Source organism: Tachyglossus aculeatus, chromosome 23 (genome assembly GCF_015852505.1).
Source record: "Tachyglossus aculeatus isolate mTacAcu1 chromosome 23, mTacAcu1.pri, whole genome shotgun sequence".
Classification (NCBI taxonomy): Eukaryota; Metazoa; Chordata; class Mammalia; order Monotremata; family Tachyglossidae; genus Tachyglossus; species Tachyglossus aculeatus.
Genome location: NC_052088.1, coordinates 6,274,199 through 6,292,784, shown reverse-complemented (window position 1 = coordinate 6,292,784; position 18,586 = coordinate 6,274,199). Strand labels below are relative to the sequence as shown.

At 45.8% G+C, this 18,586-nt stretch overlaps 1 protein-coding gene across 1 annotated transcript in view; it reads right to left on the bottom strand.

Moving 5' to 3' along the window:
* The window catches only part of RAD51B (RAD51 paralog B), a 43,646-nt gene that overhangs the window by 11,528 nt on the left and 13,532 nt on the right, over positions 1 to 18,586 (bottom strand). The window contains exons 3-4 of the mRNA XM_038765437.1: positions 17,623 to 17,739; positions 6,862 to 6,998 (exon numbers count right to left, since the gene is read on the bottom strand). Of these exons, the coding sequence (XP_038621365.1) occupies positions 6,862 to 6,998; positions 17,623 to 17,739 (254 nt within the window). The remainder of the gene's footprint in view (positions 1 to 6,861; positions 6,999 to 17,622; positions 17,740 to 18,586) is intronic.

Here is an 18,586-nt window from a genome sequence, read left to right as displayed (position 1 = left end):
AGGGTGGTAGCAGTTTGGATGAGAGGAAAGGGCAGACTTTAGCGACTCTTCTTCACAATAATAATAATAATAATAATGGCATTTGTTAAGTGCTTACTATGTGCAGAGCACTGTTCTAAGCGCTGGGGGGGGTACAAGGTGGCTAAGGTGTCCCACGTGGGGCTCACGGTCTTCATCCCCATTTTACAGATGAGGTAACTGAGGCTCGGAGAATAATAAAAATAATAATAATAATAATAATAATAATAATAATAATGGCATTTGTTAAGCGCTTACTATGTGCAGAGCACTGTTCTAAGCGCTGGGGGGGGTACAAGGTGACTAAGGTGTCCCACGTGGGGCTCACAGTCTTCATCCCCATTTTACAGATGAGGTAACTGAGGCTCAGAGAATAATAATAATAATAATAATAATAATAATAATAATAATAATAATAATGGCATTTGTTAAGCGCTTTCTATGTGCAGAGCACTGTTCTAAGCGCTGGGGGGGACACAAGGTGATTAAGTTGTCCCACGTGGGGCTCACAGTCTTCATCCCCATTTTACAGATGAGGTCACCGAGGCTCAGAGAAGTGAAGTGACTTGCCCAAGGTCACACAGCAGACAGGTGGTGGAGTTGGGATGGGCATCCCCTGGAGGGTCCTGAGGAGTGGGGAAACTGGGACCAAACATTTCTGTGGATAAACGATCCGGGCAGCAGAATGAAGCATGGACTGGAGTGGGGAGAGACGGGAGGCGGGGAGGTCAATTAATCAATCAATCATATTTATTGAGCGCTTACTGTGTGCAGAGCACTGTACTAAGCGCTTGGGAAGTCCAAGTTGGCAACATATAGAGACAGTCCCTACCCAACAGTGGGTTCACAGTCTATAAGGGGGAGACAGAGAACCAAACCAAACATACTAACAAAATAAAACAAATAGAATAGATATGTACAAGTAAAATAAATAAAGTAATAAATATGTACAAACATATATACATATATCCAGGTGCTGTGGGGAGGGGAAGGAGGTAAGATGGGGGGGTGGAGAGGGGGACGAGGGGGAGAGGAAGGAATCAATCAATCAGCGAGGAGGCTGATACAGTCGTCCAGGCAGAATAATAATAATAAATAATAATAGAGAAGGCATTTATTAAGCGCTTACTACGTGCACAGCACTGTTCAAGCGCTGGGGAGGATACAAGGTGATCGGGTTGTCCCACAGCAGGGCTCACGGTCTTCATTCCCATTTGACAGATCAGGTCGCTGAGGCACAGAAAAGCAAAGTGGTGTGCCCAAAGTCACACGGCTGACCACTGGCAGAGCCGGGATTTGAACCCGTGACCTCCAACTCCAAAGCCCGGGCTCCTTCCACTGAGCCACGCTGCTTCTCCGAACAGGATAAGTTCTAAGATAAGAAGTCTAGACGTCTAGACTGTGAGCCCACTGTTGGGTACGGACCGTCTCTATATGTTGCCAACTTGGACCTCCCAAGTGCCCAGTACAGTGACTTGCTGCTGTGTAACTCAGATTTCTAAATAACTGACACTTTTCTTTCCTTCTCTCATTCTCCCCATTCGAGTGTAAGCTCCTTGTGGGCACAGCATTTCACTCATTATTCTCTAGCTCCCAACAGCCTAGCACAGTACACCGCAAAAAGTGGGCTTTCAATAAATGCTACTACCCCTGCTACAACTACTACTACACTGCTACCCATTTCCTGGTACTTGACAACCCGTCAGCAGTCTGCCTTTTTGTTACGCTATTTTTTAAGCACATACTACGTGCCAGGCGCTGTACTAAGTGCTGGGGGTAGATATAAGCTAATCGGGTTGGACACCGTCCCTGTCTCACCTGGGGCTCACAGTCTTAATTCCCGTTTTACGGCTGAGGTAACTGAGGCCCAGAGAAGTTCATTCATTCATTCAATCGTATTAACTGAGCACTTACTGTGTGCAGAGCACTGTACTAAGCGATTTGCCCAAGTTCACACAACGGACAAGTGGCGGAGCTGGGATTGGAACCCAAGTCTTTCTTACTCCTAGGCCCGGGCTCTAGCCACTAGGCCACACTGCTTCTCAAACTGCCACGTTGTTGGGTAGGGACCGTCTCTATATGTTGCCGACTTGTACTTCCCAGACGCTTAAGTACAGTGCTTTGTACACTGTAAGCGCCCAATAAATATGATCGAATGAATGCTTCTAACCTTCCCAACTTTATGGAGCTCAAAGCTCGCCTTGGCCTCACGCACAGTCCTTGACACATCAGATCTCATCGTCCCGAGTCACTCTGTCACCTCGAATTTCACCGACTCCAAAACACCCCTCTCCCACCACAACCTCCTCACCCACCACCCCACACATCCATCCATCCTAAGCCTCCTCTGCAAAACTGTTCTGTCTCCTTCATTCAGTCAGTCAGTCACTCCTTCATTCAGTCAGCAGAGCACTGTACTAAGCGCTTGGGGGAGTTCAATAGAAGAGTAAAGTGCTCCGCGATTAGTAAGCGCTCCAGGAATACCATCAATCATTAGACCGTCTCCCTCCAGCGCTTAGAACAGTGCTTGGCACATAGAAAGTGCTTAATAAATACATTATAATTATTATTATTATCATTTATCCCAAGCTAGTAGTTCCCTCTGGTCTCCCTATTTATCCTTCCCTCCTCCTTGATGCGCATATGCACAGCCAACATCACCCTCTCCCTCACTCAAACCACAACTCCCTCAACTCTCTCGCTTCCCATTTCTCCATCAATTTCCAAAAGAGAAGCAGCGTGGCTCAGTGAAAAGAGCACGGGCTTTGGAGTCAGAGGTCATGGGTTCAAATCCCTGTTCTGCCAATTGTCATTCATTCATTCATTCGTCGTACTTATTGAGTGTGCAGAGTACTGTACTAAGTGCTTGGGAAGTACAAGTTGGCAACATACAGAGGCGGTCCCTACCCAACAGCGGGCTCACAGTCTAGAAGGGGGAGACAGACAACAAAACATATTAACAAAATAAAATAAATAGAAAAATATGGAACGCTTCACGAATTGTCAGCTGTGTGACTTTGGGCAAGTCACTTCACTTCTCTGGGCCTCAGTTACCTCATCTGTAAAATGGGGATTAAGACTGTGAGCCCCCTGTGGGACAACCTGATCACCTTGTAACGTCCCCAGAGCTTAGAACAGTGCTTTGTACATAGTAAGCCCTTAATAAATGCCATCGTCATTATTATTAGAAATCCCAACCCCAGATCACTTCCACAACACAAGCAACAACGTCGCCATTCTCCCCGTTTCCCTAAACCTTCAAACTTGGCGTGCTCTCTGCCTTCTCACTCTCTCTCAAATCTCACGTTCGGTTTACTGCTAAATCCCATCCGTTTTTGCTCCAAGACATTCCCTGGCTCTGCCCCTTCCCCTCCCCACTAATGACCAATACCTCGGTCCAGGCACTTGTCAGATTCCAACTTGACTCCCGCATCTATTTATTTTATTTTGTTAGTATGTTTGGTTTTGTTCTCTGTCTCCCCCTTTTAGCCCACTGTTGGGTAGGGGCTGTCTCTATATGTTGCCAACTTGTACTTCCCCAGCGCTTCGTACAGTGCTCTGCACACAGTAAGCCCTCAATAAATACGATTGATGATGATGATGATCAGCTTTCTCACTGACCTCCCTGCCTCCGGCATCTCCTTTCTCCGCTCTCCAATCTGCTGCTCAGATCATCTTTCTAAGACATCACTCTGCACATCTCTCTCCATTTCCCATAAATCTCCAATGGTTACACCATTTGTCTTCACATCCAACAGAAACTTCAGACTTTAAACCGCTTCATCCGTTCTCTCCTTCTTTCTCTTCACTTTCTTCTCCAACACCCCGAGCCTCACACTCTGGTTCCTCTCAAGATCAACACGCTGTGCCTCATTCTTAACTCTGAGACCTCCAACCCCTTGCTTAGACCCTTCCTCCTTCCAGAACTCTCTCTCCTGTGAAATCTACCAGACCACAGCAAAGCCCCCCTTCCATCCCTTCGGAAATTTCACCTCTTTCGGGGGGGCTTTCATTTTTCTTCTCCCTACTATTATCGCAGAATGTGTGCACCACCCAAGTAATTGATAAATCAATCCACAGTGCTTACAATACTGAGTGCTTACTGTGTGCACAGCAATTTACTAAGCGTGTGGCAGAGTGCAATTCTAGAGAGCCGACACGCTCCCTTCCCTACAACTCAGTCCAGAGGGGGAGACAGGCATTAAAAGGAATAAATAATTTATAATCTATACTTTTGCCTTCACAATCTCTTGACACACTTCCAGAAACAACTTCCAGTCTTTGAACACTTCCTCCTGTTTGTAAATAATAATATTTCTGTGTCCTTCTTTCGGCTGTAAGTTCTCTGTGAGCAAGGAGTGGGTCATCTACCTCTTCGGGACTCTCAGAGAGGAAATTCCTCAGTTGGGTCAGAAACAGGGAACAGGAGGTGGCTGTAAATATTATCAATCAATGATATTTATTGAGCACAGACTGTGTGCAGAGCACTGCACTAAGGGCTTAGTACACAATATAACAAAACATTTAGGTAATGTCCACATAGCCACGAATTCATTTAATAATAATAATAATAATAATAATAATAATAATAATAATAATGGCATTTGTTAAGCGCTTACTATGTGCAAAGCACTGTTCTAAGCACTGGGGGGATACAATGTGATCAAGTTGTTCCACGTGGGGCTCACAGTCTTAATCCCCATTTTTACAGATGAGGTAACTGAGGCTCAGAGAAGTTAAGTGACTTGCCCAAGGTCACACAGCACACATGTGGCAGAGCTGGGATTCGAACCATTTGACTTGAAACTAAGCCAAATACACTGTTTTGGGACACATTCATTCAATTGTATTTATTGAGCGCTTACTGTGTGCAGAGCACTGGACTAAGTGCTTGGGAAGTACAAGTCGGCAACATATAGAGATGGTCCCTACCCAATAATGGGCTTACAGTCTAGAAGGGGGGAGACAGACAACAAAACATGTAGACAGGTGTCAAAATCTGGTACGGTGAGGAGATCAGCGGTGGAGGAGCGGAGGGTGCGGGCTGGGCTGGAGAAGGAGAGAAGGGAGGGGAGGTAGGAGGGGGCGAGGGGATGGACAGCCTTGAAGCCCAGGGTGAGGAGTTTCTGCCTGATGCGCAGATTGATTGGGAGTCCCTGGAGATTTTTGAGGAGGGGAGTAACATGCCCAGAGCGTTTCTGCACAAAGATGATCCGGGCAGAAGCGTGAAGTGTAGACTGAAGTGGGGAGAGACAGGAGGCTGGGAGATCAGAGAGGAGGCTGATGCAGTAATCCGGTCAGGATAGGATGAGGGATTGAACCAGCAAGGTAGCAGTTTGGATGGAGAGGAAAGGGCGGATCTTGGCGATGTTGTGGAGGTGAGACCGGCATTCCTCTGCAAAGTGATATTGAAATAATAATAGTTATGGTATTTGTTAAGCATTTACTATGTGTTCTACATTGTTCTAAGAGCACGGGCTTTGGAATCAGAGGTCATAGGTTCAAAGCCCGACTCTGCCACTTCTCAGCTGTGTGACTTTGGGCAAGTCACTTCACTTCTCTGTGCCTCAGTTCCCTCATCTGTAAAATAAGGATTAAGACTGTGAACCCCCTGGAGAAGCAGCATGGCTCGGTGGAAACAACATGGGCCTGGGAGTCAGAGGTAATGGGTTCAAGTCCTGGCTCTGCCGCTTGTCAGCTGTGTGACTCTGGGCAAGTCACTTAACTTCTCCATGCCTCAGTTACCTCATCTGTAAAATGGGGTTTAAAATTGTGAGCCCCACATGGGACAACCTGATCACCTTGTATCCTCCCCAGCGCTTAGAACAGTGCTTTGCACATAGTAAGCGCTTAACAAATACCAAAATTATTATTATTATCACCTTGTATCTCCCCCAGCGCTTTGAACAGTGCTTTGCACACAGCAAGCCTTAATAAACGCCATCATTATTATTATTATTCTAAAAGCTGGGGTTGGAACAAGTTAATCAGTTCGGACACGATCCCTTGTCCCACATGGGGCTGACAGAGTAAACAGGAGAGAAAACGGTTTTGGAATCGCCATTTTTACAAATGAGGAAACAAGGGCACAGAAGAGTGAAGCGACTTGCTCAAGGTCACACAGCCGGCAAGTGGCGGGATTAGAACCAAGTCCTCTGGCTCCCAAGCCCGGGCTCTTTCCACTGGACTGTGCTGCTTCCACACTGAAAGGGAAAGAGAGAGATACTAAATCAGTGTCATTAAGAAGTGGCCAGTCTCCTGGTTTATTGGGACCACTTCTGTTTGCAAGGGAAGCAGCGTTGTCTAATGGTTAGAGCAAGGGACAGGCGTGATAAGGACCTGGGTTCTAATCCCGGCTCTGCCACTTGTCTGCTGTGTGACCCTGGCAAATCATTTCACTTCACTGGGCCTCAGTTCCCTCATCTGTAAATGGGGATGAAGACTTTGAGCCCCATGTGGCAGCTTGTGTCTACCCCAGTGCTTAGTAAAGTGCCTGGCACTGTGAGTGCTTGACAAATACAATAAAAAAAAGAATAGGATAAGAGATCTCTCTCTAAAGGTATACAGAACTGTCCAAATGACTTGATTTCTTTCGCTTCAAGAGATGAAATATTGGTACCAGAGGAACTTGGGAAAAGTGAGTCTGATTTTTTCTTCTCAGCAAAAGCAGTATTTTATCAAGGTGATTACGGTTTTGACTTTGGTTCACCGCTAATGAAAGAATCCAGGTTCCTTGAGCTTAATATGTATTCCTGAAAAATGCCTGCAAAATGTGATGTCTCACATAAAAGGGATATCAGAAGACATAAATCATATCTTTAGCAAGAACATTTTTTTCCTTACCTTTCAGCACTGAAAGCTGACTCTGTGTCAATATATACAACAGTGCCTTCTAATCCTCCCAAGTGGGTCGGTAATGTGGCTAACACACTCATCATCATACAAAACTGAGTTTTGCCGCAACCTGCTGGACCTGTAACCTGAAAGAAATTTGTTATTTCAAAACAGTAGTCCAAAACAATCAGAATGAAACACACTATCCTGCTCACAAACTATTTCCAATTGATAGTTTCCCCAGGTTCTCTTCTCTTCCATCGCCAACCCTCCCTCTGCCTGGACCTTTCACATACAACGAGCAACAGCTCTCCCCATCTTCAAAGTCCATTTGAAAGTGCACAATAATAATAATAATAATGGCATTCATTAAGCGCTTACTATGTGCAAAGCACTGTTCTAAGCACTGGGGAGGTTACAAGGTGATCAGGTTGTCCCATGGGGGGCTCACACTCTTCATCCCCATTTTACAGATGAGGTAACTGAGGCCCAGAGAAGTGAAGTGACTTGCCCAAAGTCACACAGCTGGCAATGGGCGGAGCCGGGATTTGAACCCATGACCTGTGATTTCAAAGCCCGTGCTCTTTCCACTGAACCACGCTGCTTCTCCTAAGCACTGTTACTAAGCACTGGGGTAGATATGAGTTAATCATTCATTCATTCAATCGTATTTATTGAGCGCTCACTGTGTGCAGAGCACTGTACTAAGCGCTTGGGAAGTACAAGTCGGCAACATATAGAGACGGTCCCTATCCAGCAACGGGCTCACAGTCTAGAAGGGGGAGACAGACAACGAAACAAAAATGACAGTCCTCATTTGTCAAATGGGGATTAAAACGGGGGTTACACTCTTAATCCCCATTTTTCAGAAGAGGGAACTGAGGCCCAGAGAAGTTTCTAAAACGAGTAGATAGGTGTCAATACCATTAGAATAAGGAGAATTATAGCTACATACACATCATTACTAAAATAAATATAGTAAATATACACAAATAAAATAAATAGAGTAATGGCAGCATGGCCTAGTGGATAGAGCACAGGCCCACGTCTTCCCCCTGGCCTGAAATGCCCTTCCTCCACACATCCGCCAAGCTAGCTCTCTTCCTCCCTTCAAAGCCCTACTGAGAGCTCACCTCCTCCAGGAGGTCTTCCCACACTGAGCCCCCTCCTTCCTCTCCCCCTAATCCCCCTCCCTATCCCCTCGGCCTTACCTCCTTCCCCTCCCCATAGCATCTGTATATATGTATATATGTTTGTACAGATTTATTACTCTATTTCACTTGTACATATTTACTATTCTATTTATTTTATTTGGTTTATATGTTTTGTTTTGTTGTCTGTCTCCCCCTTCTAGACTGTGAGCCCTCTGTTGGGTAGGGACCGTCTCTATATGTTGCCAACTTGTACTTCCCAAGCGCTTAGTACAGTGCTGTGCACACAGTAAGCGCTCAATAAATACGATTGAATGAATGAATGAACAGGCCTGGGAGTCCGAGGACCTCGGTTCTAATCCCAGTTCTGCCACTTGTCTGCTGTGTGACCTTGGGAAAGTCACTTCACTTCTCTGTGCCTCAGATCCCTCATCTGCGAGAGGAGGATTTCATACCCGCTCTCCCTCCTACTATAAGCCCCATGAGGGGTCGTCTGATGGTCTTGTATCTGCCCCAGTGCTGAGTACAGAACTTGACACACACTTCGGCACTTAAATACCATAATTATTAACTGGATCAATTTATCCTAAAAAGCAATGATTACTTACAACAGGAAGTGTAGAGAATCATTTATCAACAGAGAAGAGGATGCAGCATGCCCTAGTGGATAGAGCAAGGGTTTGGGTGTCAGAAGGACCTGGGTTCTAATTCCGGCTCTGCCGCTTGCCTGCTGTGACACCTCGAGAAAGTCACTTAACTTCTCTGTGCCTCAGTTCCCTCGTCTGTAAGATGCGGATAAAGACTGTGAGCCCCATGAGGGACAGGGACTGTGTTCAACCTGATAAAGCTATATCTACTCCAGCACTTAGAACACCGCTTGACACAGGATAAGCGCTCAACAAACACCGTCATTGCAATTATTAATAGTAGTAGCTTGAATTACTAGAATTATAAACGAAAATCCAAATGGCTCACAAGTTCAAGGCTAGGGGCCTGAGTTTCCACCTCTAAGTCACGGCCAAAGTCAAGACAGAAATGACCAAAAATATTTTGCCAAGACAAATTGACAGTGAAAGGAGTTGCGGGGGAGGGGGAACTCACAATTCCCTAACCATTCACCCTTTTTTTGCTAATAAAAAAGCTGAGAACCAAAGAATCCATTAAGATTCGAGTCCAAAAGTTGTCTCTAAATCGTAGCAGGAGCGACAGTATTTACTTTTCATCCCCTCCCAGCCCAAAGCACTTACATACGTCTCTGTAACATATTTACTTATAATAATGTCTGTCTCTAGACTGTTGACCATAAGCTCGTTGTGGGCATAGAATGTGTCTGTTACATAGTTTATATTGTACTCTCCCAAGCGCTTACTACAGTGCCCTGCACACAAAAAGCGCTCAATCAATAAAATTGACTGAATTACTGACTACTAAGTGCTTACTGTGTGCCCAACACCGAATCAAGTACTGGTAAAGTATACGGATGAGATTTAGACCCTGGCCCTGGCCCTCAAGAGGCTCCCAATCTAAGAAATAAGGCGGGGAAGGATGGCGATAATCACATTAGGAGACAAATTCTGTAATCAAGCCATTACTTTCCAGGGCTCAAGGTGTATGCGCGTGTACAGGAAAAGAGGGTCATAACCAATTATGTCTCACCAAAGGAGAATTACAACCTGTATTCAAATATTCTTCTAGGGCTCCTTTTTAACAAGAAACTCTTTCCGTCATTATCCTGTCGTGAGGGATTAACCCAGCCAGGCATCCTTTTTCTCCTTAGATGCTAACATCAGCTGGGAAAGTCGAGTTCAGAGTCAGATAGGTCAAAAGGCTTTGGATTTTGCCCCACACCCGGCCTTTCATTCATTCACTCATTCAATCGTATTTATTGAGTGCTTACTGTGTGCAGAGCACTGTACTAAGCGCTTGGGACGTACAAGTCAGCAACATATAGAGACGGTCCCTACCCAACAATGGGCTCACAATCTAGAAGGGTGAGACAGACAACACTACAAAACATGTAAACAGGTGTGAAAATTGTCAGAACAAATAGAATTAAAGCTATATGCACATCATTAACAAAATAAATAGAATAGTAAATATGTACAAGTAAAATAGAGTAATAAATCTGTACAAATATATATACAAGTGCTCTGGGGAGGGGAAGGAGGTAGGGCTGGAGGGTGGGGAGGAGGAGAGGAAAAAGGCCTCTTGGAAGAGGTGAGATCTCAGAAGGGCTTTGAAGGGAGAAAGAGAGCTAGCTTGGCAGATGTGCAGAGGGAGGGCATTCCAGGCCAGGGGAAGGACGTGGGCCGGGCGTCAATTCAATTCAATTGCATTTATTGAGCGCTTACTGTGTGCAGAGCACTGTACTAAGCGCTTGGGAAGTACAAGTTGGCAACATCTAGAGACGGTCCCTACCCGACAGCGGGTTCACAGTCTAGAAGGGGGAGACAGACAACAAAACAAAACATATTAACAAAATAATATAAATAGAATAAATATGTACAAATAAAATAAATAAAGAGCAATAGATACGTGATTTGCCCAAGGTCACACAGCAGACAGTGGCGACGGCGGGACAGGCGAGAACGAGGTACAGTGAGGAGGTGAGCGGCAGAGGAGCGGAGGGTGCGGGCTGGGCTGGGAGAGAAGGGAGGTGAGGTAGGAGGGGGCGAGGGGATGGACAGCCTTGAAGCTGAGAGTGAGGAGTTTTTGCCTCCTCCTCCTCCTCTAGACTTTAAGCTCGTTGTGGGCAGGGAATGTGTCTGTTTACTTTTGTATTGTCCTCTCCCAAGCGCTTAGTACGGGGCTCTGCACACAGTAAGTGCTCAACAGATCCTACTGAATAAAAGAAAGAATGAATAAACACACAGGGACAACATAAGGAACCAAGATAACAAGAAATACAAAAAGAGGAACAGGGCATCGGGTGAGAGGATCCGTTTCAGACTCCTCCCGGCACGCAGCATCAAGGGTCCCTGTCATGGGCTCAACCTTCCCAAAGTTCAGGACTCTCCCCTCCCTTCCCAGGATGGGCCACATTCCCAGTGGCGAGGGCTTCGCCAGCCTCTGGGCTCAGGATGCAGATCCAAACTGGAGCTATCCGTGGATAACATAGAGGAACCTGTCCTTCCTTACTGGTACTGAAGGCAGGGAAGGTGTCTGTTATATCATTGTGTTGTACTCTCCCAAGCACTGAGACCGTGATCTGCAAACAGTGAGCACTCAATTAATACGATTGATCGATTGACAGAGTAACAAAGCGATCAACCTTGAGCTCTAAATTCATTCAGTCGTATTTATTGAGTGCTTACTGTGTGCAGAGCACTGTACTAAGAGCTTGGGAAGTACAAGTGGGCAACATATAGAGACAGTCCCTACCCAACAGCGGGCTCACAGTCTAGAAGGGGGAGACAGACAACAAAACATATTAACAAAATAAAATAGAATAAATATGTACAAGTAAAATAGAGTAATAAATATGTACAAACATATATACATATATACAGGTGCTGTGGGGAGGTAAGGCGCGGGGATGAGGAGGGGGAGGAGGGGGAAAGGAAGGAGGGGGCTCAGTCTGGGAAGGCCTCCTGGATCTGGACCTGTCCACTTCGGCAAGTTTATGAAAATTAATGAGTAGTCACTTGACTTCTCTGTGCCTCAGTTCCCTCATCTGCAAAATGCGGATTAAGACTGTGAGCCTCATGTGGGACAACCTGATTAGCTTGTATCTACCCCCATGCTTAGAACAGTGCTCGGCACATAGTAAGCACTTAACAAATGCCATCATTATCATTCAGCCAGTTTATGAAAATTAATGAGTTCATATCTATAGAAATGTGTTGAGAACACAGAATGACAGAAGTACGGGTAACGTGTCTCTATTTTACTTTGTGAATCTTTGAGAGTCTGATTGGCATTTTCCCCTAATTTATCGTTTTTCAAGTACTGGTTCCACACATTCCTTCGACGGAAAGACAGAACAATCTTTTTTGTTTTGTTTTAAATCACCCTAAACGCCTTTAGAATAATTTAAAACCAATCTTTCTTACAGGTTTGCCACCTCTTGATTTTGGGCTGGGAATCAAGTGCCTGACTCAATAACACTCATTTTAAAATATAACTTTTTAATCCCCGTCTCTTTCAGATACCTTTGAAATAGCTTTTCCTCTCCACATTTCCCCAACAAACTAGAAGCAGCTTTTCTGAACATCTTGAGTTACCTTTTTCATTCTTTTTCAGATTTGCCCAGCGGATTAAAACATTTAGATAGGCCTCAATAGTAAGCTGTTATTGGGTTTTTTTTTCTTCACATGGTTTGGCTAAGAGTTCTAACATCTGACCACATAACTTGAAGCTGTGATTCAATTTCCAGCTTCTACTCCAGTGGTGGTTTAGAAGAGAGCCAGGAGAGTCTAAGTAATTTGCCTCCTGGCAACTCGAAAGCAAAATATTTGTCGGTCGACAATTCCAGTGAAATGCAATTAGAATTTAATGTTCGAACAGTTGAGTTTCCAACTGCCGGGGCCAGACTGACCCACCGGGATACTGGGAAAACCCTAGTGGATCTTGGCTCTTCTTAGCCCAGCTGGACTTCGGGGCATGAGAGTCACTCAGGGACACGGTCGCTTGGAGCCAGCGTGGGAGGGAAAAGCGAGGGAGCCTCCTTCTCCTCAAACCCACCTCCTTCTTAAACATTCATACCGGGAGAATATAACAAGCGTCAATTTCCCGGTAATGTTTTTCGAACCAGTTCAGGCCGCCAAGCACTGTGGCTGAGAAATTTAACAATTTAGCCTATTTGGATTTAATTCAGAGTAGCAGGCAGGAGCTGATGCAGGCAGCATCTATGTGGAAGAAAATAACTCAAAATGTAACAGGTCTGAGAGACAGAGGACCTAGGTTCTAATAAGAATAATGATAATAATCATTATGGTACTTGTTAAGCGTCTACTGCATGCTAAGCACTGTTCTAAACTCTGGAGGAGATACAAGCTAATCAGGTTGGACACAATCCCTGTCCCACATGGGGCTCGCACTCTTATCCCCATTATACAGATAAGTTAACTGAGGCGTGGAGAAATTCAGTCACTTGTCTACGGTCACGCAGCAGACGTGTGGCACAGCCGGGATTAGAACCCAGGTCTTTTTGGCTCCCAAGTCCTTGCTCTATCCACTAACCCACCCTGCTTCTCGTCCCAGCTTCGCTACTTACCTGCTGTGTGACCTTGGCCAAATCATTTAACTTCCCCAGGCCTCAGTTCCCTCATCTGCAAAATGGGGATTCAATACCAGTTCTCCCTCTGAGCCCCATGTGGGTCCTGATTATATCTTATCTACCCCTGCCCTTAGTAATTATTGACATATAGTAAGCGCTTAACAACTACCATGTTCATTATTATTATTACCACTGTAATCTTCCTAATAAGGGGAAGGGCAGGCTCATAATAAAAGAAAATTATGAGAAAAGTGGGTGTTAGAAAGATGCTGAAGGGGAAGATTAAAAAAAAAAACCATGCAATTTATCAGAAGTATTTAGACAGTTAAAACACATCGTTTGAGGTTCAAATAAAGTGTGTGGCCAAGAACAAAAGAAGCATCATGGCCTAGTGGATAGGGAAGGGCTTGGGAGTCAGAAGGATCTGGGTTCTAATCCCTTGTCGCTTCTCTGGGCCTCAGTTGCCTCATCTGTAAAATGGGGATTAAGACTGTGAGCCCCATGAGGATAATGGACTGTGTCCAATCTGATTAGCTTGTATCTACCCCACTGCTTAGTACAGTGTCTGACACAAAGTAAGCACATAACAAATACCGTAAAAAAAAACAGGCAACTCATCAGGAATACTGTAAGGCAAATGACATGGTTTACAAGAGCTTTCTCCTTGCAGGCTCCCTCTAGACAGCTTATAGTCTCCCTCTGGCCTGTAAACTCCTTGGGATCAGGGAATATGCCTGTTACGTTGCATTCTCCAAGAGCTTAGTACAGTGCTCTGCACTCGGAAAGCGTTCGATAAATATGATTGACTGACTGAAACTATCACACAGTGGGTTTCCCAGCATGATAATCAATCAGTAGGGCATACTGAAAGCCTTCTGTGTGCAGAGCTCTGTACTTTCTGCTTGGGAGTATACATTACATACATACATGTTGCCAACTTGTACTTCCCAAGCGCTTAGTACAGTGCTCTGCACACAGTAAGTGCTCAATAAATACGATTGATTGATTGATTAGTGGTAAAAGGTAAATTCCTATCTTCCAGGAGTTTCCCATCTTGTCTCGTCTTACGCCGTCGAGTCGTCTCCGACCCACAGCAACGCCGTGGACACGTGTGTCCCAGAACGCCCCACCTCCATCTGCAATCGTTCTGGTAGTGGATCCAGAGGGTTTTCTTGGTAAAAATCTGGAAGCGGTTTGCCATCGCCTGCTTCCGCGCGGTAAACTTGAGTCTCCGGCCTCGACTCTCTCCCATGCCGCTGCTGCCCGGCAAGGGTGAACTTTGACTTGTAGCAGATTGCCTTCCACTCGGTAGCCACTGCCCAAGCTAGAAATGGGATGGGTAGGCCTCTGCTTGACTCTCCCTCCTGTAGTTGAGACTGGGAGAGGACTGGAAACTCTCCAGGTGTGACCTAGAAAGGGGAAGTTTACCATCCACTTCCCTGATTCTCCTACCTCTCTGTCCATTCCTTTCCCAATGTATCCACTGGCTCCTCTTTCACCTCTCATCCTCCAGACTATAAACTCGTTGTGGGCAGGGAATGTATCTGTTTATTGTTGGATTGTACTCTCCCAAGTGCTCAGTATAATGCTCTGTACACTGTAAGCACTCAATAAATACGACTGAATGAATGAATCCCCCAACCGCAGCTGGCCCACAAGGCTCTCTCTGCAATCCCCCTACTCATCCTGCTTTACATTCGCCGTCATGGCTAAGTGGAAAGAGCCCGGGCTTAGGAGTCAAAGGTCATGGGTTCTAATCCCAGCTCGGCCACTTGTCAGCTGTGTGACTTTGGGCAAGTGACTTCACTTCTCTGTGCCTCTGTTACCTCCTCTGGAAAATGGGGCTTACGACCGTGAGACCCATGTGGGACAACATGATTACTTTGTATCCCCTCCCCACCGCTTAGCACATAGTAAGCGCTTAACAACTACCGTTATCATCATCATCCACTCCCAAGGCTTCTGCTCCCAGGTCCACGTACACGTCGCAAATCTACATCTCTGTCCCTGAACTCTCTCCGGCTACTCAATCTCACTTCACAATCTCACCCTAGACTGTGAGCTCGTTGTGGGCAGGGAATGTGTCTGTTGTTTTTTTGGACTCTCCCAAGCGCTTAGTACAAGGCTTTGCACAGGGTAAGGGGCTTAATGAATATGATTGAACTGAATCTCCTCTTGCCTTGGAGCCATTTCCACTTGAATGTGGCCTCCTGGCACCTCAAACACAACCTGCCTAAACCTGAACTTTTTATTTCCCTCCGTCTATCTTTCTTGCCTCTGTCGCAGGAGTTGGGTCGGATTCATGCGGGGGTTTCAGAAACTGTGGTTCAGGGCCTTGGGATAAGGGGTGGAGGGGTGAAAAAATAAATCCATAATTAAATACCATGGGAGAATAATAATGATGGCATTTACTAAGCGCTTACTATGCGCAAAGCACTTTTCTAAGCGCTGAATTAACCCCTCCCTGCCCCACCCTCTCTGTTGGGCTCCCTTACTTCATTCCCCCAGAGGCTTTTATGGGGCAGGATGGAAAGTGGGAAAGGAGTTTGTAGGGGGGACCTGTAGGTCCCAGAGTGGCACCTCAAGCTTGAAGGTGAAAGGGAGCTACAGCAGAGTGGAAATGAGTAGAGGTGACCGCAGCAACTAAATCAGTACATACAGGGTGGACTCCCCACTATTGGCTTCAAAGCTGTCCATCACCTCGCCCCCTCCTACCACCCCTCCCTTCTCTCCTTCTCCAGCCCAGCCCGCACCCTCCGCTCCTCTGCCAATGCAACCTCCTCACTGGGCCTCGTTCTCGCCTGTCCCACCATCGAGCCCCGGCCCACGTCCTAACTACTGAGAGCTCACCTCCTCCAAGAGGCCTTCCCGGACTGAGCCCTCTCCTTCCTCTCCCCCTCCTCATCCCCCACCTTACCTCCTTCCCCTCCCCACAGCACCTGTATATATGCTTGTACATATTTATTACTCTATTTATTTGTACATATTTATTCTATTTATCTTATTTTGTTAATATGTTTTGTTTTGTTCTCTGTCTCCCCCTTCTAGACTGTGAGCCCACTGTTGGGTAGCGACCGTCTCTATATGTTCCCAACTTGTACTTCCCAAGTGCTTAGTACAGTGCTCTGCGCACAGTAAGCGCTCAATAAATACGATTGAATGAAAGAGGGAAAAAGCCCAGTCAATTCTCTAATCATTTAAATTGTTTAAAAATGAAACCAATGATAATAATAGTAATTGTGATATTTGTTAAGCATTTACTATGTGTCAGGCACTGTACTAAGTGCTGAGGTAGATATAAGATAATCAGGTTGGACACAGTCCCTGTCCCATAAGGGGCTCACTGTTTTAATCCCCATTTTACAGATGAGGAACCTGAGGCACAGAGGAAATGAAGTGGCTTGCCCACGGTCACACAGGAGGCAAGCGGCAGAGCCGGGATTCATTCATTCATTCTTTCAATCATATTTATTGAGCACTTACTGTGTGCAGAGCACTTGGGAAGTACAAGTTGGCAACATATAGAGACGGTCCCTACCCAACAGTGGGCTCACAGTCTAGAAGGGATTAGACACCAGACCTCAGACCCGTGCTCTTCTCACTAGGCCACACTGCTTCTCTTCTTCTTAATTCAGTAATTATACCCAAGAACTGAAGGGCAATAAGCTCTCGAATGGCAAGTTCTTCTGAAGCACTTTGGTAACCCAGGAATAAACAAACCAGGTAAAAATGACCCAAGAATTCATTCAGTTGTATTTAGTGAGTGCTTAATGTGTGCAGAGCACTGTACTAAGCACTTGGGAAAGCCCAGTGCAATAATAAACGGACACATTCCCTGTCCGCAACAAGCTTACAGTCTACCATTTACAACAAAAACCCTTCTCGCCTCTCATTAATCCCAAATTTTTTAACTATTTCTAAAGAATGCAAAAGATTTTCAATTCTATTTGCTTCATTACATCCAGTTGTCCTCTATCACGAGGGTCTAAGGAAAAAAAAGTATCCCACTGCAAAACCGTGTCTAACCCGCACACAGGAGCATATGAGTACGTCCGCGAGCTATTTCGTCGGAAAGTCCAAACACCTGCATCTGAACAGGATCGGGTGGTGGAACGAATGTTCCCAAATTCCCTGGCACTGCCCTCGCCAAAACCCGCAGGAAAAACACGTGTTCCGGCAGGACCGGATGCACCGGAATCGGTTCACAAATCCGCGAAGCTGTCGATTTCCCCTCTCTGAAGGGTAAATCAACAGCACTTCCCCAATTCCCGAAAATAAATAGGAAAACCGCAAGCCAAGACCAGGCCTCGTACGTCACCAGCAGCCTGAGCCATCTTGTCTGCATCGCGAAGTTCAGGGCTGGAGGGAAAGAACAGACGACGTCTGACGTGCTTCCCTTACCTCAGTGAGAGACCCACAGGCTAGCCCGCCACGCAGGGCTTCATCCAAACTTGAAAGCGTGGTGGGTAAGAAGGCTGGAGAAGGATCAGAAGTTCTCTCCATCTTCATTCCATAAGCCTGGGGAAAGGAAACACCGTCAAAACCTACAAAGTTCACTCGGTCGCTTTCTAGCCTGGTAACCCCATTTTGCTCCCCACATTCAGGGATAATCCCCTAAATACTAGAGCTTCTGCACAGAGTTCTTGCCAACTTCCACCCTCCAATCTATCAAATTCATTCATTCAATCGTATTTATTGAGAGCTGACTGTGTGCACAGCATTGTACTAAGCGCTTGGAAAGTACAATTCGGCAACAGAGACAAACCCTACCCAACAACGGGCTCACGGTCTAGAAAGGGGGAGACAGAAAACAAAACAAGGCAGGTAAACAGGCATCAACAGCACCAGTATAAATAAAGAAAATATCAATCAAGGGTGATCACTATCAATTCATTGGGTGATCACTATTGAGAAGCAGCGTGGCTCAGTGGAAAGAGCCCCGGCTTTGGCGTCAGAGGTCACGGGTTCAAATCTCGGCTCCGTCAATTGTCAGCTGTGTGATTTGGGGCAAGTCACTTCACTTCTCTGGCCCTCAGTTACCTCATCCGTAAAATGGGGATTAAGACTGTGAGCCCCCCGTGGGACAACCTGATCACCTTGTATCCTACCCAGCGCTTAGAACAGTGCTTTGCACATAGTAAGCGATTAATAATAATGATGGCATTTGTTAAGCCATGCATTAATCAATTAATTAAGTAAATAAATTAAGGCATTAATAAATGCCATCATTATTATTATGTGCCAAGCACTATGCTAAGTGCTCGGGAGAGAATAACAGAGCTGGTAGGCACTTTCCCTGCCCACAGCGAGCTTACGATCTAGAGTCCAAATCATCTTTCCCTCTCCTTCCTGTCGCACACCCATA